This window comes from Pelecanus crispus, chromosome 24, assembly GCF_030463565.1.
Source record: "Pelecanus crispus isolate bPelCri1 chromosome 24, bPelCri1.pri, whole genome shotgun sequence".
Classification (NCBI taxonomy): domain Eukaryota; kingdom Metazoa; phylum Chordata; class Aves; order Pelecaniformes; family Pelecanidae; genus Pelecanus; species Pelecanus crispus.
This window is the reverse complement of record NC_134666.1, coordinates 239,346-258,774: the sequence shown is the minus strand read 5'-3', so window position 1 is coordinate 258,774 and position 19,429 is coordinate 239,346. Positions and strand designations below refer to the sequence as shown.

At 65.5% G+C, this 19,429-nt stretch overlaps 2 protein-coding genes across 2 annotated transcripts; both read right to left on the bottom strand.

The window, feature by feature from the left end:
• Positions 1-203: 203 nt before the first annotated feature.
• On the bottom strand, positions 204-4,818 carry GNL3L (G protein nucleolar 3 like). The gene is given in 18 exon segments (XM_075724753.1): positions 204-308; positions 451-545; positions 548-620; positions 705-826; positions 903-995; positions 998-1,035; positions 1,646-1,788; positions 2,768-2,972; positions 3,046-3,124; positions 3,196-3,247; positions 3,249-3,332; positions 3,423-3,512; positions 3,514-3,536; positions 3,644-3,779; positions 3,854-3,925; positions 4,024-4,140; positions 4,225-4,312; positions 4,814-4,818. Coding segments are annotated over 18 exon segments (1,620 nt in total).
• Positions 4,819-5,427: 609 nt separating this feature from the next.
• HUWE1 (HECT, UBA and WWE domain containing E3 ubiquitin protein ligase 1) lies at positions 5,428-18,453 on the bottom strand. Its single transcript, XM_075724751.1, is given in 14 exon segments — positions 5,428-5,530; positions 8,008-8,198; positions 8,286-8,467; positions 8,560-8,677; positions 9,635-9,740; positions 11,902-12,189; positions 13,905-14,045; positions 14,145-14,262; positions 15,428-15,524; positions 15,526-15,674; positions 16,309-16,458; positions 16,727-16,823; positions 18,040-18,122; positions 18,204-18,453. Coding segments are annotated over 14 exon segments (2,073 nt in total).
• Between the last annotated feature and the right edge of the window lie 976 nt (positions 18,454-19,429).

The window sequence follows — 19,429 nt, the reverse complement described above, 5'->3', positions numbered from 1 at the left end:
GGGAGGGGGGTCTTACATCCCTGTTCTAACGGTGAGATGGGGTGAGCCCCCCCAAACCTCCATGGGGATTTGGGGGCCCCCCCTCAAGCCTCCACAATCCACTCTCCTGGTCAAGGGACCCTCCCGCCCCCCAAAACTGCACCTCCCAGACGCACCCCCATTCCGGCCATGCTTTGATTTCAAAAGGGCTTTTTTTTTTTTTTTTAACCATTTCTCACTTTAAAAACCAAAAACCCTGCTGCAGATGCCTCGTCCTCAGAACTGCATGGCCGCCTCCAGCGTCGCCGAAAGCTTTGTGGCGATTTTCTCTGCAGGAAGGGGACAGGCTCAGTTTGGGGGGGATCAGGAGGATTTTGGGGGGGTTCAGGGAGGTTTTGGGGGGTTCAGGGGCATTTTGAGGGGTTCAGGGGCATTTTGGGAGGTGGGGAAAAGGGGGGTGCCTTTGCTCACCTGCTCTTTTTTGCAGCTTTTTCCTCCGTTTGCTGGCGGCCCGCAGCCCCTGGCCTTGTAGCAGCGGGTGGAGGGCAGCCACCTCCTCCAAACGGGGGCACGGGCGCGGGCCCCTCCCCACCACCCCCCGTCTTCACCCGGGGCTTCAGCTCCACCGTCACCGCGCCGAGCTGGGGAGAGATCAAAGATAAACCCATCACACCCCCCCTGCCAAAAAACCCCACCCCTCGACAAACCCCCAATGTCTTCCGCACCTCCAGGTTGCCGTTGTCATCCTCCATGGCTGTTTCTTCCTCCCCGCCGGATTTCTCCTCCTCTTCTTCCGCCTCGGGGATGCACGGCGACAGCCCGATGCCCGTCACCGTCGCTGGTACAGCTGCGGGGGGACCGGGTGAGCTTTCGGGGGGGTCACCCCAGGGTGCAAAGAGGGGGGGGGATCCCCCACTTCTCACCGCCAGTGCCTCGGCGTTTGCCCCTCTCCAGCGCCTCCAAGTCGAACGCCGGCCCCAGCGTCGTCAGGATCTGGGCCTCCAGCTGTTACCCCCCGCGTTTCGGGGGGGGTGGGTGTAGTAGGAGATCTTCCCGCTGTGGGGCAAAAAGGGGGGCAGGGTGTGGGGAACCCCCCCCCCAAAAAAAGGGGGTCAAGGGAGTGGGGAGAGACCCCAGCATCCCTCAAAAAGGGGGCCAAAGGAGTGGGGAGAACACTCTAAGCCCCCCAAAAAGGGGGGCAGAGTGTGGGGAGACCCCTCTAAGCTCTCCAAAAAGGGGGTCAGAGAGTGGGGACCCCCCCCCCCGAAAAAGGGGGTCAAGGAAGTGGGGAGAGACCCCAGCACCCCTCAAAAAGGGGGCCAGAGAGTGGGGAAACCCCCCCAAAAAATGGGGTCAAGGGAGTGGGGAGAGACCCCCAGCACCCCTCAAAAAGCAGGTCAAAGGAATGGGGAGACCCCTCTAAGCCCCCAAAAAGGGGGTCAGGGTGTGGGGGAGGTCCCCCTAAGCTCCCCAAAAAAGGGGGTCAGAGAGTGGGGAGACCCCCCCCCCCCCAAAAAGGGGGTCAAGGGAGTGGGGAGAGAGAGACTCCAGCACCCCTCAAAAATGGGGTGAAAGGAGTGGGGAGACCCCTCTAAGCCCCCCAAAAAGGGAGTCAGAGTGGGGAGACCCCACCAGCCCCCCCAAAAGCGTGTCGTCCCCCCCCCACCTGGTCCAGTCGCGCAGCAGGGCCACGGCGGCGGCGTGGGGGTCCGGCAGCCCCCCGGGACGGAGCCGGCCCTGTCGCCGGGCCAGGTGGGACAGGAATTGCAGGGGGTCAGCGCAGGGGGGGACCCCGTAAAGCTCGCTCAGCTGTGGGGGGACACAAACACGGGGTTGGGGGGCACACACGGGGTCTCGTCACCCTCTTCTGGGCTGCTGTCACCCCCACAGCACCCACCCCTCTCTTTGGCTCCCTGCTTTGGGGCCAGAACGGGGGTGGGAATGCCAAAGGGGGTGCTGTGTGTCCCCCCGCACTGCAAACCCAACTCCCTGTTGCCACGGTGACAGGGTCTACCCCAAGGGGGGTCCCCGGACACCCCTGGTTGCCATGGCGACAGGCCTGAGTCCCCAAGGGGGTCCCCAGACACCCCTAATCACCATGGTAACAGGCCTGTGTCCCCAAAGGGGGGTTCCCCGACACCCCTAGTCACCATGGCAACAAGGACTACCCCAAGCGGGGGTCCCCGGACACCCCTGGTCGCCATGGCGACAGGCCTGAGCCCCCCCCCCCCAGGGGAGGTTCCCCAGACACCCCTAGTTGCCATGGCGACAGGGTTGACCCCAAGAGGGGGTACCTGGACACCCCTGGTTGCCATGGTAACAGCCGTGTGTCCCCAAGGGGTGTCCCCAGACAGCCCTGGTTGCCATGGTAACAGCCATGTGTCCCCAAGGGGTGTCCCCAGGCACCCCTGGGTCACCATGGTAACAGGCCTCTGTCCCCAGGCGGGATCCCCAGACACCCCTGGTTGCCATAAGTAACAGGCCTCTGTCCCCAGGGGGGTCCCCAGACACCCCTGGTCACCATGGTGACAGGGTTGACCCCAAGGGGGGGGGGGGGGGTCCCAGACACCCCTGGTTGCCGTGGTAACAGCCCTGTGTCCCCAAGGCGGGTCCCCAGACACCCCTGGTTGCCATGGTGACAGGCCTGTGTCCCCAAGGGGGGTATTGATGTCTCTCCCCAGACTCCCCTAGTCCCCATGACAACAGGGTCTACGCCAAGGGGATGTCCCCAGACACCCCTGGTCGCCATGGCAGCCGGCCTGAGCCCCCCGGGGGGGTCCCCACCCACCTGTTCGGGGGGGCAGCGGCGCAGGATGGCGGCGGCGGGGCTCAGGGGGTCCCGCAGGCGCTGGGGGGCCAGGGCTCCCCTCAGGGGGGCGGCGGCGGGGGGGGCCCCCGTCTCCATGACGACGCCGGGACAGTCCAACAGCTGGATGTGTTTGTCCAGCTGCACCGACTGCAGGCACCTACAGGGGCAGGGTCACAGGGCGGGGCTTCACAAGCCCCTCCCATTCATGGGAGGGGTCAGTGCAAGCTCCTCCCCCGGGGGCGGGCTTACCTGGTGACCCCGGCGTGGCCCCCACGTTGCAGGCCCGGCTGCGTTTCAGGCTGTTGATGAGGCTGCTCTTCCCCACGTTGGGGTACCCTAAAGGGGTGCTGCGGTCACCGGGGGGACCCCCAAAATGCCCCCCCCGCCCTTGCAGACCCCCCGCTCACCCACGACGCCCACGGTGATGGTCGTTTTCACCTCCCCGGAGCGGCTGTAGTTGGGCCAGGACGCGGAGCAAACAGTCGGCACCTACGCAAGCCCCCCCGGCCAGGACCTCCTCGGGGGCCGTCGCTGCCGACAGCCGCTCTGCTCTTCTGCGGGGGGTTCAGCGGGGTGAGGGGGGGTCCCTGCCATCCCCACCACCCCTGTAGCCCCCCCTTTTCTTTCCAGGGACCCCCACCAGGTTGCGGCTCTGCTGCTGCGTGCATGCCTTGAAGGCGACGGTGGGGAACTCGCCTCGCAGGTACTTCAGCCACGCCGCCACCCACGTCCCGCCGCGGCACCAGGTCTGGAGGGGGACAAGACACAAAAAAGAGACAAAAAGGGGTGCGTCCGCATCACCTGCAGAAAGCGGGGACCCCCAGACCCCCCCAAATCTCCCCCCTACCCCTGTACCGATCTTATTGAGGACGAGCACCAGGCGCTGGCGGTGCCCGGCCTGCCGGACGGCGGCCTCCAGCTGCGGGCTGCGGCAGCCCTGGGGGTCGCGGGCGTCCAGCACCTCCAGGACCACGTCGGACGCTGCCAGCACCTGACAAAAAGGGGGGTTCAGGGTGGGGGCAGACCCCCCCAAAACCCCCCCAACCCCCTCCCCCGGGCACTCACCTTGCGCAGCTCCCGCCCGTACTGCCGCAGCGAGGCCTCTTCTTGCGCGTCGGGCTGGCTCACCGCCGCCTCCTGCGTGACACCCCACGTTACGAGGCGGGGGGGACGGACGCCCCGCTATCTTTGAAGCCCCCCCCCCCCCCAAAAAGAGGGGTACCCCAAGATCCCACCTTGCTCTCGAACTCCCGCTGCCGCCGCAGGGCGTCGTGCTGCAGCCCGGCCAGGCTCCGCCGCCGTCCCACCGCCATCTCCCGGGCCTCCTCCCGCCGTCGCCGGGCCTCTGCTGCCTGAGGGGGGGTTCAAAACCTTGGGGGGCTGGGGGGGGGGGCACCCCCAAACCCTCCCCTTATTGTCATTTATTTTTTTGTTACCCTTTTCTGTTTGTTTTCATTCTGCTGCTGGATGTGCGTGGCGAAGCGGCCCAGCTGCGGCACCCCCAGCTCCTTTGTGCGCCTTTCCCTGTGGGGACACACACCAGATATGGGGGGGGGGGGGCTGGCACCCCAAAACCGGGGCGCCGCTACCCCCCTCCCCCGGGTTTGGGGGGCCCAGGAACCCCCCACCCCCGTGCCGGGGCTCACCTGGACCCGCTTCCTCCGGGCAGCCTCCACCTGTCGCCCTGCGAGAGGGGCAGAGTGAAGGGCGGGGGTCCCCAAACCCCCCGGCACCCCCAAAACCCCGCCCCGGTCCGCCCCCCGGGACTCACGGGAGCGGGTCATGGCTGGGTTCACGCCGCCGGTGCTCCCTTCCGCCACGCTGCCACGTCACTTCCGCCCGCTGCTATTGAAGCACCGCCTTTTCAGCACCCAAGATGGCCGCCACGGCTCCCAGCGCCACGCCCAAGATGGCGCCGCCTCTACGAGACCCCCCCCCCCCGCCGCGCCTTACCACACACAAGATGGCCGCCGCGGGGTGCCGCCTACCCAAGATGGCCGACCGTGCCTCGGTGCTGCCACACACAGCATGGCGGACGCAGCGCAGAGACGCTTTTTAAACGCCACGCTCAAGATGGCCGCCGCGCCAACATGGCGAACGCAGGGCAGCGCGCACACTCAAGATGGCCGCCACGCCCAAGATGGCGGCCGCAACACCCCGCGCGTGGGTCCCACCCCACGCCAAGATGGCGGCCGCCCCCTGCCACCGCCACGCCCAAGATGGCGGCTGCCAGACCCCGCCCCCCAAAAAACGACCGGGACTGCCCTTACCAAGAGTGCACTTTTTTTTATTCCTTTTTTTTTTTTTTTGAACTTTTTCTCTCAATTTTCGGGGTGGGGGGGGCAAAGCTCTTATATATAATTTGGGGGGGGTCCTCCCCCCCCTCACCATCCCTGTGCCCCCCCACCCCATCCCTGTCCCCCCCAAAACCCCACTGCGGGGGGGGGGGGGGGGGGGGGGGAACTCCCCCGCCCTTCAACAGAGGAAAAAAAATAAACCAAACCGGGGGTGGGGGGCGGAAAGAAAACCCCGGAACAAAACAACAAAAAAAAGCCAATGAAACCGAAAAATATATATATATATTTATAGAGCTCCTGCGGCGCGCGGCGCGCCCGCCCGCGGCGGGGGGGGAGCCCCCGCTACGCCAGCCCGAAGCCCTCGGAGCACTCCTGGATGGCCAGCAGCAGCATGTGCCGCAGCTTCTCGTAGCTCTCGTACGCCGGCAGGTCCAGCTGGTTGAAGCTGGGGAGGGAGGAGGGGGGGACACGCGCGGGGGCGTCGCGGCGGGGCGTCACACCCCCCCCGAGCGGTCCCCTCGCCCCGCCGTCGCGGCCGGCCTCGCCGTCACCCTGCGTCTCCCCGCTGCCACCTCGCCTGTGCGTCCCCGTGTCCCCCGTCCCCGTGCCCCCCGTCGCCACCTCGCCCTGTGCGTCCCCCCGTGTCCCCCGTCCCCGTGCCCCCCGTCACCACCTCGCCTGTGCGTCCCGTGTCCCCCGTCCCTGTGCCCCCCGTCACCACCTCGCCTGTGCGTCCCCGTGCCCCACGTCCCCATGTCCCCCGTCGCCACCTCGCCTGTGCGTCCCCCGTGTCCCCCGTCCCCGTGCCCCCTGTCGCCACCTCACCTGTGCGTCCCCGTGCCCCACGTCCCCGTGTCCCCCGGTGCCACCTCGCCTGTGCGTCCCCGTGTCCCCCGTCCCCGTGCCCCCTGTCACCACCTCGCCTGTGCGTCCCCGTGTCCCCCGTCCCCGTGCCCCCCGTCACCACCTCGCCTGTGCGTCCCCGTGTCCCCCGTCCCTGTGTCCCCCTGGTGCCACCTCACCTGTGCGTCCCCATGTCCCCCATCCCCATGTCCCCCCAGTGCCGCCTCGCCCATGCGTCCCCGTGTCCCCCGTCCCCGTGTCCCCCGTCCCCCATCCCCGTGTCCCCCGGTGTCACCTCGCCTGTGCATCCCCGTGTCCCCCATCCCCATATCCCCCAGTGCCACGTCACCTGTGCGTCCCCGTGTCCCCCGTCCCCCATCCCTGTGTCACCCCAGTGCCACGTCACCTGTGCATCCCCATGTCCCCTGTCCCCCATCCCCATGTCCCCCGGTGCCACCCCGCCTGTGCTTCCCCATGTCCCCGTCCCCATGTCCCCTGTCGCCACCTCACCTGTGCATCCCCGTGTCCCCCGTCCCCATGTCCCCTGTCCCCATGTCCCCCGGTGCCGCCTCACCTGTGCGTCCCTGTGTCCCCCTGTCCCCCAGTGCCACCTCGCCTGTGCATCCCCGTGTCCCTTTTGTGTCCCCCGTCCCCATCCCACCCATGACCTCCCCTCGTGTCCCTGTCCCTGTGTCCCCCGGTGCCACCTCGCCTGTGTGTCCCCGTGTCCCCATCCTGCCCTTGTGTCCCTGTCCCCACGTCCCTCCGGTGCCACCTCACCTGTGTCCCCATGTCCCCGTCCTGCCCTTGTGTCCCTGTCCCTGTCCCCAAGTTCCCCAGTGCCATCTCACCCACGTGTCCCCATGTCCCTGTGCTGTGTGTCCCCATCCCACTCCAGTGACCTCCCCTTGTGTCCCTGTCCCCATGTCCCCCAGTGCCACCTCGCCTGTGTCCCCATGTCCCCGTGTGTCCCCCTGTCCCCATCCCACCCCAGTCACCTCCCCTCATGTCCCCATCCCCATGTCCCCCAGTGCCACCTCGCCTGTGTCCCCATGTCCCTGTGTGTCCGTCCCTGTCCCCATCCCACCTGTGACATCCCCTCATGTCCCTGTGCGTCCCCATCCCACCCCAGTCACCTCCCCTCGTGTCCCTGTCCCTGTCCCCATGTCCCCCAGTGCCACCTCGCCTGTGTCCCCATGTCCCTGTGCATCCCCCTGTCTCCATCCCACCTGTGACATCCCCTCATGTCCCCATCCCCATGTCCCCCAGTGCCACCTCACCTGTGTCCCCATGTCCCCGTGTGTCCCCCTGTCCCCATCTCACCCCAGTCACCTCCCCTCGTGTCCCTGTCCCTGTCCCCCCGGTGCCACCTCGCCTCTGTGTCCCCATCCCACCCCAGTCACCTCCCCTCATGTCCTCATCCCCATGTCCCCCGGTGCCACCTCGCCTGTGTCCCCATGTCCCTGTGCATCCCCCTGTCCCCATCCCACCTGTGACATCCCCTCATGTCCCCATCCCCATGTCCCCCAGTGCCACCTCGCCTGTGTCCCCATGTCCCTGTGTGTCCCCCTGTCCCCATCTCACCCCAGTCACCTCCCCTCGTGTCCTCATCCCCATGTCCCCCAGTGCCACCTCGCCTCTGTGTCCCCATCCCACCCCAGTCACCTCCCCTCATGTCCCCATCCCCATGTCCCCCAGTGCCACCTCGCCTGTGTCCCCATGTCCCTGTGCATCCCCCTGTCCCCATCCCACCTGTGACATCCCCTCATGTCCCTGTGCGTCCCCATCCCACCCCAGTCACCTCCCCTCGCGTCCCTGTCCCCATCCCCATGTCCCCCAGTGCCACCTCGCCTGTGTCCCCACGTCCCCGTGTGTCCCCCTGTCCCCGTCCCCATGTCCCCCAGTGCCACCTCGCCTCTGTGTCCGTGTGTCCCTGTGCGTCCCCCTGTCCCCACAACCTCCCCTTGCGTCCCTGTCCCCCCAGTGCCGCCTCTCCCGCGCGCCCCACGTCCCCGTCCCCACGCCACCCCTGCCCCTCGCCTCCCTCCCCCCGCCCCACATCCCCGCGTGTCCCCGTACCAGGTGTGGGCGGAGGGCAGGCGGTCGGTGGAGCGGTCGTCGCGGTGGATCTGGAATTTCTGGATGCCGTTCATCCCTTCCAGGGCGGCGAAACCCTGCAGTGGCACCTTGGACGTCCCCGTCACGAACTGCAGGAACTTGGCCCGGTCCGCTTGGTCGAAGGACCTCAACGCTCGCCAGAACCACTGGATCTGGGGTAGGACGCGACCGTCAGCCCCCCAGAAAACCCCCAAACGATGTCTTTTTGGGTTTTTTTTTTTTTTCCTTAACCCCCCCACCTGGATGGAGTTGCCCTGGTATTTGTGGTACTCGGTGTTGGCCTTGAGGTCGTCGATGTCGATGGTGGGCAGCCCCGAGATGAGGAGCTCCAACTCCTGCTCCGTGAAGATGGAGATGAGGCGTTTGGGGATGATCTCGTAGAAACCCTCCAGAAAGGCGGCCAGCTGCTTCCGGATGGCGCCTGCGGGATTTGGGGGGGGAACAGACGCAGGGATTAAGGCTCAGGGGGTGCTGGGGACCCCCCCGCGGCCCCCCGACCCCGCCGGCGCTCACCGGTCATGCGCATCTGGCAGACGAGGTGCACGTACTCCTTCTTGTTCTCCTCCGTCACCAGCACGTTGGCCCCGTTGGGCTTCAGGTCCCGCACCTCGCACACCCCAAACTCCTGCACCTGGGGGGCGGGGTGTCACCGAGGGAGAGCGGGGACACCCCTGGGGGACTGGGGACACCCCCAAAGCAGGGGGGACACCCCCGGGGGACCGGGGACACCCATGGGACTTGGGGACACCCCCAAAGCAAGGGGGACACCCCTGGGACTTGGGGACACCCATGGGATACAGGGGACACCCCCAAAGCAGGGGGGACACCCCCAAAGCAAGGGGGACACCCCTGGGACTTGGGGACACCCCCAAAGCAGGGGGGACACCCCGGGGGACCGGGGATACCCATGGGACTTGGGGACACCCCCAAAGCAAGCGGGACACCCCTGGGACTTGGGGACACCCATGGGATACAGGGGACACCCCCAAAGCAGGGGGGACACCCCCAAAGCAAGGGGGACACCCCTGGGACTTGGGGACACCCATGGGATACAGGGGACACCCCCAAAGCAGGGGGGACACCCCCAAAGCAAGGGGGACACCCCTGGGACTTGGGGACACCCATGGGACTTGGGGACACCCCCAAAGCAGGGGGGGACACCCCTGGGACTTGGGAACACCCATGGGACACAGAGGACACCCCTGGGACTTTGGGACACACCCAGGGACACAGGGGACACCCCCAGAGCAGGGGGAACACCCCTGGGACTTGGGGACACCCCCAGGGACATAGGGGACACCCCCAGAGCAGGGGGGACACCCATGGGACAGAGGGGACACCCCCAGGGGACACCCCTGGGACTTGGGGACCCCCAGGGACCCAGGGGGGCCACCCCGGGGACAGAGCGGGGGCCACCCCCAGAGCAGAAGAACCCTTCCCCAGGAGCTGGGACAACCGTAGGGAGATGTAGGGTGCGGGGGGCACCCCGCCACCTTCTTTTCGGGGGGTCCCTGTGTCCCTGGGGGGGATCCCCATGTCCCTGGGGGGTCCCCGTGTCCCTGGGGGGTGCCCGGGGGGTGACACGCACCTCGGTGCTGAAGGTGAGGTCGTAGCCCAGGGTGGAGACGTCGTTCTCCAGCAGGTAGACCAGGCCCTGGTAGAAGTGGTAATCCTCGCTCTCCATGTCCGTGTACCTGCGCCGCGGGTCGGGGGGTCAGCGCCCCAAAAGGGGCTCCAGGACCCCAAGAGGGGGGCTCTACACCCCAAAAGGGGCTCCAACACCCCAAAAGGGGAGCTCAACACCCCAAAAGGGGCCCCAACACCCCAAAAAAGGGCTCCAACACCCCAAAAAGGGGAGCTCAACACCCCAAAAGGGGCCCCAACACCCCAAAAAAGGGCTCCAACACCCCAAAAAGGGGAGCTCAACACCCCAAAAGGGGCTTCAACACCCCAAAAAGGGGCTCCAACAGCCAAAAAAGGAGCTCCAACACCCCAAAAGGGGCTTCAACACCCCAAAAAGGGGCTCCAACACCCCAAAAAGGGGAGCTCAACACCCCAAAAGGGGAGCTCAACACCCCAAAAGGGGCCCCAACACCCCAAAAAGGGGCTCCAACAGCCAAAAAAAGGAGCTCCAACACCCCAAAAGGGGCTTCAACACCCCAAAAAGGGGCTCCAACACCCCAAAAAGGGGAGCTCAACACCCCAAAAGGGGCTCCAACACCCCAAAAGGGGCTCCAACAGCCAAAAAAGGAGCTCCAACACCCCAAAAGGGGCTTCAACACCCCCAAAAGGAGCTCCAACACCCCAGAAGGGGCTCCAACAGCCAAAAAAGGAGCTCCAACACCTCCAAAAGGGGCTCCAACACCCAAAAAAGGAGCTCCAACAGCCAAAAAAGGAGCTCCAACACCCCAAAAGGGGCTCCAACACCCCAAAAAGGGGCTCCAACACCCCAAAAAGGGGAGCTCAACACCCCAAAAGGGGCTCCAACACCCCAAAAGGGGCTCCAACAGCCAAAAAAGGAGCTCCAACACCCCAAAAGGGGCTCCAACACCCCAAAAAGGGGCTCCAACACCCCAAAAAGGGGAGCTCAACACCCCAAAAGGGGCTCCAACACCCCCAAAAGGGGCTCCAACACCCCCAAAAGGGGAGCTCAACGCTCCAACACCCCAAAAGGGGCTCCAACACCCCCAAAAGGGGAGCTCAACACCCCAAAAGGGGCCCCAACACCCCCAAAAGGGGCTCCAACACCCCAAAAAGGGGAGCTCAACACCCCAAAAGGGGCTCCAACACCCCAAAAGGAGCTCCAACACCTCCAAAAGGGGAGCTCAACACCCCAAAAGGGGCTCCAACACCCCAAAAAGGGAGCTCAAAACCCCCAAAAGGGGCTCCAACACCCCAAAAAAGGGCTTCACGACCCCAAAAAGGGGGTTCAGGACCTCAAAAAGAGGCTTCAACACCCCCAAAAGGGGCTCCAACACCCCCAAAAGGTGCTTTAGGACCTCAAAAAGGGGCTCCAACAGCCCAAAATGGAGCTTCAGGACCACAAAAAGGGGCTTCAAAACACCCCAAAAAGGGGGTTCAGAACCTCAAAAAGGGGCTTCAGGACCCCAAAAAGGGTGTCCAACACTTAGAAAAGGGAGCTTAACACCCCAAAAAGGGGCTTCAGGACCCCAAAAAGGGAGTTCAGGAGCCAAAAAGGGAGGTCAACACCCCAAAAAGGGGGTTCAGGCTGTCAAAAAGGGGCCTCAACACCCCAAAAAGGAGGTTCAGGACCTTAAAAAGGGTCTTCAGGACCCCAAAAAGGGAGCTCAACACCCCAAAAAGGTGGTTTAACACCCTGTGAGGGGGTTCACCACCCCACTGGGAGGTTCAACACCCCAAAAAGGGGGTTCAACACCATATGAGGGGCATTCCACACCCCACCAAGGGGGTTTAACACCCTATGAGGGGGTTCACAACCCTGTGAGGGGGTTCACCACCCCACTGGGAGGTTCAACACCCCAAAAAGGGGGTTCAGGTCCCCAAAAAGGGGGTTCAACACTTAGAAAAGAGAGCTCAACACCCCAAAAAGGGGGTGCAACACCTCACCAAGAGGTCTGACACCTCATGGGGGTGGTTCAACACCTCACAAAGGGGGTTTAACACCGCAAAAAGGGGGTTCACCACCCCATGAGGGGGTTCACCACCCCAAAAAGGGGCTTCAACACCTCACCAAGAGGTCTGACACCTCATGCGGGTGGTTCAACACCTCACAAAGGGGGTTTAACACCCCAAAAAGGGGGTTCACCACCCTGTGAGGGGGTTCAACACCCCAAAAAGGGGGTTCACCACCCTAGGCTACCCCCCGCCTCTTACCGGACGGACTTGCCCAGGATGTGCTTGTAGAAGGAACGGGTGAAATAACACTCGAGGAGACGGTTGTCGTAGACGGCCTTGGCCACGATGCGCCCCACGAACTTGAAGTAGCTGAGGTGGTTGGGGTTGCAGTGGGACGAGGGGTTGATGGTGTAGGTGACGCGGTCACCCGGCGAGGTGCGGAACAGGGCGTACATGGGGTTGAACATCTCCCGCGAGATGATCATGTACCACTCGCGCAGCAGGCCCCCCGCGTCCTGCCCCTCCTCGCCCTCGAACACGATGTACCTGGGGGGCAAAGACACAGCGGGGGGGTCGGGGGGTGCTTGGGGGGTGGTTTTGGGGGTGTTTAGGGCATTTTGGGGGGCCTGGGGGGTGTTTTAGCAGGCCTGGGGGTGTTTCAGAGGGGCTAGGGTGTGGTTTTGGGGGGTGTTCAGGGGGTTTGGTGGGGCTGGGGGATGTTTTGGAGGGGCGGGGGGGTTTTTAGGGGGTTTTGAGGGTCTGGGGGTGTTTTGGAGGGGCGGGGGGGTGGTTTTGGGGAGGCTGGGGGATATTTTAGCAAGCCTGGAGGTGTTTTGGAGGGGCGGGGGAGTGGTTTTGGGGGTGTTTAGGGGGTTTTGGGGAGGCTGGGGGATGTTTTAGCAGGCCTGGGGGTGTTTTGGGGGGCTGGGGGGCGTTTTAGCAGGCCTGGGGGTGTTTTGGGGGGGCTGGGGGGTGTTTTTGGGGGTGTTTAGGGCGTTTTGGGGGGCCTGGGGGGTGGTTTTGGGGGGTGTTCAGGGGGTTTGGTGGGGCTGGGGGATGTTTTGGAGTGGCGGGGGGGTGGTTTTGGGGCTGTTGAGGGGGTTTTGAGGGTCTGGGGGTGTTTTGGAGGGGCGGGGGGGTGTTTTTGGGGGTGTTTAGGGGGTTTTGGGGAGGCTGGGAGATATTTTAGCAGGCCTGGGGGTGTTTTGGGGGTGTTTAGGGGGTTTTGGGGGGCTGGGGGGTGTTTCAGCACGCCTGGGGGTGTTTCAGAGGGGCCAGGGGGTGTTTTCAGGAGCCTGGGGCTTTTCTGGGGGGGAGCTGGGGGTGGTTTTGCGGGGCCTGGGGGGTGTTTTAGCAGGCCTGGGGGTGTTTTGGAAGGGCTGGGGGGTGGTTTTGGGAGCCTGGGGGTGTTTTGGGGGGCTGGGGGGTGCTTTAGCAGGCCTGGGGGTGTTTTGGAGGGGGGAGTGGGTGATTTTGGGGGTGTTTAGGGGGTTTTGGGGGGACTGGGGGTGTTTTGGAGGGGCTGGGGGTGTTTTAGCAGGCCTGGGGGTGTTTTGGGGGGCTGGGGGGTGTTTTAGCAGGCCGGGGGTGTTTTGGAGGGGGGTGGTGGTGGTTTTGGGGGTGTTTAGGGGGTTTTGGGGGGGCTGGGGGATGTTTCAGCAGGCCTGTGGGGTGTTTTGGGGGGCTGGGGGGTGTTTTAGCAGGCCGGGGGTGTTTCAGAGGGGCTGCGGGGTGTTTTCAGGAGCCTGGTTTTTTTGGGGGGGGAGCTGGGGTGGTTTTGGGGGGCCTGGGGGTGTTTCAGAAGGGCTGGGGGGTGGTTTTGGGGGGTGTTCAGGGGGTTTGGTGGGGCTGGGGGGTGTTTTAGCAGGCCTGGGGTGTTTTGGAGGCGGGGGGCGGTTTTGGGGGTGTTGAGGGACCCAAGGCCTTCACGTAACTCTAGATCTACTCCTGGCCCCCCCAAACCCCTAAACACAGCCCTGGGGCACCCCCACGCACCCCAAAACCTGATCCGTGGGATCTCACACAACCCCAAACCCACCCCTGGGGCCCCCCAAACCCCTAACCCTGTCCTGGGGGGACCCCAAAACCCACCCCTGACCCCCCCCAGACCCCCAACCCGCTGGGGGATCTCCCCGACGCCACCCTAAAACGCCACCCCGGTCCCTTCCCCGTGTCCCCAGCCCGGGGTGCGGGGACGAGGACACCGGGGTTGGGGTTGGGGGGGCTCTGAGGGGATTTGGGGGGCTCTGGGGGGGTCTCACAGGCGGTTCTTCATCTCCTCGGGGGATTTGCGGTGCAGCTCGCGGTAGGAATCCTCGAAGACGTGGTCGCGGCGGACGTGGACAGCCATGTCCTCCTTCCGCAGCCCCTCGTCCAGCCGCTCCAGCTCCTGTCGGAAATACCTGGGGGGGGGGTGTGCGCAAAAAGGGGGTGTCAGGGGCTTAGGGGGGGCCCCCTGCTCCCAAATTAAGCCCCCCCCCACCCCGCAGCCGCCCGCGTACTTGCGCTTGACGTCGAAGTCGAGGACGCGGATGTAGTCGACGAGGACGGCGAAGGGCCCGTCGGCCAGGTGGGTGGTGGACTGACGCAGGATCTGGTTCAGCACCGTCCGGTGGGTCTCTGCCAAGGGGGAGAGGGTTTGGGGGGCCCCCCCGGCATTTAGGGACCCCCCCCCGGCATTTAGGGACCCCCCCGGCCCCGATCTAGAACTGCTGGGGGGGTGCGGTTCAAGCCCCCTCCTCTCTGCAGGGCCTGGGCGCCCCAAATGCGTCCCCCGTCAAACACAAACCCGCACCCCAAATCCTGCCCGCGGCCCCAAGCCCCTTGAGGAACGCCCCCAACCCCCCCCCCGGCCCCCCAAAGCTCCAGGGTGAGCCCCCCAAAACCCCAAGCTCCCTGCTGAGCCCCCCCAGAACCCTCTCCCAAAGCCCCACACACCGCCCAAAGCCCCCTCCCAAAACCCCACGGTCCCCCCAAACCCCCTCCCAAAGCCCCAGGCTCCCCAAAACTCCTTCCTACAGCCCCAGCTTCCCCCCAAAACCCCCTCCCAAAGCCCCAGGCTCCCCCAAAATCCCCCCAAAACCCCCTCCCAAAGACCCACGCTCCCCCCAAGGCCCCCAGAGCCCCCTCCCAAAGCCCCAGGCTCCCCCCAAAGCCCCCTCCCAAAGCCCCAGGCTCCCCCCAGATCCCCCCAAAACCCCAGGCTCCCCCCAAATCCCCCCAAAGCCCCATGCTCCCTCCAAATCCCTCCCAAAGCCCCAGGCTCCCCCCAAAGCCCCCTCCTCGAGCCCCATGCTCCCCCCAGATACCCTCAAAGCCCCCTCCCAAAGCCCCAGGCTCCCCCCAGATCCCCCCAAAACCCCAGGCTCCCCCCAAATCCCCCCAAAGCCCCATGCTCCCTCCAAATCCCTCCCAAAGCCCCAGGCTCCCCCCAAAGCCCCCTCCTCGAGCCCCATGCTCCCCCCAGATACCCTCAAAGCCCCCTCCCAAAGCCCCAGGCTCCCCCCAGATCCCCCCAAAACCCCAGGCTCCCCCCAAATCCCCCCAAAGCCCCATGCTCCCTCCAAATCCCTCCCCAAGCCCCAGGCTCCCCCCAAAGCCCCCTCCCCAAGCCCCAGGCTCCCCCCAGATACCCCCAAAGCCCCCTCCCAAAGCCCCAGGCTCCCCCCAAAGCCCCCTCCCAAAGCCCCAGGCTCCCCCCAGATCCCCCCAAAGCCCCCGGCTCCCCCCAAAGCCCCCTCCCCAAGCCCCAGGCTCCCCCCAGATCCCCCCCACCCCCCCTCACCGGCGAAGCGGAGGAATTTCTGGGTGTCGGGGGGCAGGCTGGCCGAGATGTGCATGGAGGAGGGCTCGCGGGAGAAGAAGGGGTCGAGGGAGGAGGGGGGTGGCGGGGGTGAGGGGGGCGGGCGACAGCGGGGGGGGCTCGTCCTTGATGTGGGCCAGCTGGCTCTCCCGCGTGTCCCGCACCGGCGGCTTGCTCTCCCGCTCCGTGGCGTGCACCAGGAAGAACGCTTCCACCGCCGGCTGCAGCACTGCGGGCAGGAAAAGCGGGGGTCGGGGGGGGGCACCCTGAGGCTGGATGGGGCTGAGCCCCGGTGCTGGGGACACCCGGGGGGCTTAGGGACACCTTGGGGGGCTTGGGAGCCCCTAAATTAACAGGGGACCCCTAAAATTAACAAGGGGACCCCCTAAAATCACAGGGAGTCTGTAAGCACTGAGGGGGGGATGTATGGGGTGTTGGAGGGGACCCCAAAAACGTGGGGGGCACCGCCAGGCTGGATGGGGCTGAGCCCCAGTGCTGGGGACACCCGAGGGGTCTTGGGGACCCCCTAAAATGACAGGGGGGACCCCAAAAATGCAGGGGGCACCCAGCAGGGACGTCGCCCCGCTTGGGACGCGATGCTGGGCATGACTGACACCTTGGGGGTCTTGGGGACACCTTGGGGGTCTTGGAGACATCCTCAGGGTCTCGGGGACCCCCTAAAATGACAGGGGGGACCCCAAAAACGCAGGGGGCACCCTGAGGCTGCAGGGTTGGGAAGGGATGCTGGGCGTGAGGGACACCTTGGGGGTCCTGGGGATCCCCTGGGGGGTTTGGGGACATCCTGGGGGGTCTCGGGGACCCCCTGAAATGAGGGGGCCCCCCGCAGCCCCTGGGGCACCCACCGAGGACGGCGTGCTGGTCGTGGGACTCCTCCAGCTCCTTCAGGCACTCGCCCAGCATGTCCCAGAGCTCGTCCAGGCAGAGCTGCTCGCTCAGCAGCGGCAGCTCGGGGGGGCGTTCGTCCCGCTCCCCGCCCTGCGAACCCTCCGAGCCTGCGGCGGGGACACGGTCAGGACCCCCCCCAATTCCCAGTTACCCCCCACCCTCTCCACCAGTATAAACCAGCTGGGGCGCTACCGGGACCGCCCCGCAGCAGGACGAGCCCGGGGCGCGGCGGGCTCGCCCCTCCGTGAACCGGGATCCCTTACTGGGACAAACTGGGGCAGGGGGAGAGCGCTGCGCCCCCCCCCGCCTGATTTGGGAAGGGTGAACTGGTTGGAACTGGTTGGAACTGGTTGGAACTGGGAGGCGTTTTCTCACCCACGGAAGGGGCGTCCTGCGGGGCGGGCGAGGGCTGGTCCACGTCCATGGGCGATTCGTCGCGACGGGGAGCGCCGTCCGCCTGCCCGGCCTCCGACTGCGGGGGGACGGGGAGGGGTTTAGGGGGCCGGGCCCCCCCGAGGGACCCCAGCCCCCCTTCTGGCCCCCCCAGCGCTGGGGAGCTCGGGGGGGGGGCCCCGGTGCTCCGGCAGCTTTGGGGAGGGGGACTGGGAGCCGCGGGGAGGAGGAGGAGGAGGAGGAAAAGCAGCGAAGTGCAGGACAGGGGATGAAGAAGAGGAGGAGGGAGGAGCAGGGGGTGAAGGCGGTGAGGGTGGGGAAGAGGAAGGAAGGCTGTGGGGGGAGGATGAGGAGCGGGGAGGAAGAGAGGAGGCAGCGCAGGAAGGGAATGGAGGAGGAAGAGGAGGAAGGTGAGGAGGAGGAAGGGGGTGAAGAGGGAGGAAGGCTGCAGGGGGAACTGAAGGGAGAGTGGGGGAGGATGAGGAGGGGGGAGGAAGAGGAGAGGCAGCGCAGGAAGGGAACGGAGGAGGAAGAGGATGAAGATGGAGAGGAGGAAGGTGAAGAGGGTGAAGAGGGAGGAAGGCTGTGGGGGGAGGATGAGGAGAGAGGATGAGTTGGAGGAGGAGGATGATGAAGATGAGGATGAAAAATAAGAGGATGAGGAGGATGAAGAGGGTGAGAAGGGGAAAGACCGTGGGGGGAATGGGATGAGGAAGAGGAGATAAGTTGGAGGAAAATGAGGACAAAGATGAAGATGAGTAAGAGGATGAGAAGGAGCGGGATAAAGAGGGAGGAAGGCCATGGGGGGAAGAGGATGAGGAGGAAGAGGAGAGAGTGCAGGAGGAGAGAGGGCGAGTAGGAGGAGGAGAAGGATGAAGATGAGAACAAGGAGGATGAAGATGAGGAGGACAGAGATGAAGATGAGGACAAAGATGAAGATGAGAAGGAGCAGGACACGGAGGAAGGCCGTAGCGGGGGGCAGGATGAGGAGGAAGAGGAGGACGAGTAGGAGGAGGAGAAGGATGAAGATGAGAACAAGGAGCATGACGACGAGGAAGATGGAGATGAAGATGAGGAGGACAGAGCTGAAGATGAGGATGAGAAGGAGCAGGACACGGAGGAAGGCTGGGGGCACACGGGGTGAGGAGAGCGGAGGCAGCGCAGGAGGAGGCGGCTGGCGAAGCAGACGGAGGAGGAGGAGGAAGAGGAGGAGGAGGAGGAGGGTGGGGAGGAAGGGCGGCCGTGCTAACCGTGTCTGCCTGCTGCCGCCTCCGGGCCCTCTGGCCCTCACGTACCATTTGTATGATGGCGTCGGCCTCGGCCTCCAGCTGCCGGACGGCTGCCTGGATGCTGCCAGCCGCCGCGAGGCCCCCGGCACCTGGCGGGGGCACAGGGGGTCAGGGCGGCGGGGGGCGGCGGGGGGCCGCGGGCGCTCTCGGGGGGCCGGACCCCCCCTTACCCAGGCGGCCGGCCTGCTTGGCTTTCTTGTGCGCCCGGCGGGTGTCGTCGCGGAGCTGGATGATGACCTGCAGGACGCGGAGGAAGAAGCGCTGCGTGGAGGTCTTGGAGGTGAGGACCGACATGGAGGGGAGCTGCAGCTCCCGCCCGCCCAGCGCCCGCTTCTGCGACGCCACGATCACCACGCTCTCCGCCGTGTCGAACCTGCGGGGCCGGCCCGGGGCACAAGGGTTAACGGGGCCAAGGGTCATCGCTAGGGACAAGGGTTAACAGGGCGAGAGGGACCGGCGGGGCCAAGGGTCATCGCTAGGGACAAGGGTTAACAGTGGGGGCGAGAGGGACCGGCAGGGCCAAGGGTCATCGCTAGGGACAAGGGTTAACAGGGCGAGAGGGACCGGCAGGGCCAAGGGTCATCGCTAGGGACAAGGGTTAACAGGGCGAGAGGGACCGGCGGGGCCAAGGGTCATCGCTAGGGACAAGGGTTAACAGTGGGGGCGAGAGGGACCGGCAGGGCCAAGGGTCATCGCTAGGGACAAGGGTTAACAGGGCGAGAGGGACCGGCAGGGCCAAGGGTCATCGCTAGGGACAAGGGTTAACAGGGCGAGAGGGACCGGCAGGGCCAAGGGTCATCGCTAGGGACAAGGGTTAACAGGGCGAGAGGGACCGGCGGGGCCAAGGGTCATCGCTAGGGACAAGGGTTAACAGTGGGGGCGAGAGGGACCGGCAGGGCCAAGGGTCATCGCTAGGGACAAGGGTTAACAGTGGGGGCGAGAGGGACCGGCGGGGCCAAGGGTCATCGCTAGGGACAAGGGTTAACAGGGCGAGAGGGACCGGCAGGGCCAAGGGTCATCGCTAGGGACAAGGGTTAACAGTGGGGGCGAGAGGGACCGGCAGGGCCAAGGGTCATCGCTAGGGACAAGGGTTAACAGTGGGGGCGAGAGGGACCGGCAGGGCCAAGGGTCATCGCTAGGGACAAGGGTTAACAGTGGGGGCGAGAGGGACCGGCGGGGCCAAGGGTCATCGCTAGGGACAAGGGTTAACAGGGCGAGAGGGACCGGCGGGGCCAAGGGTCATCGCTAGGGACAAGGGTTAACAGGGCGAGAGGGACCGGCAGGGCCAAGGGTCATCGCTAGGGACAAGGGTTAACAGTGGGGGCGAGAGGGACCGGCAGGGCCAAGGGTCATCGCTAGGGACAAGGGTTAACAGTGGGGGCGAGTTAATGGTAGG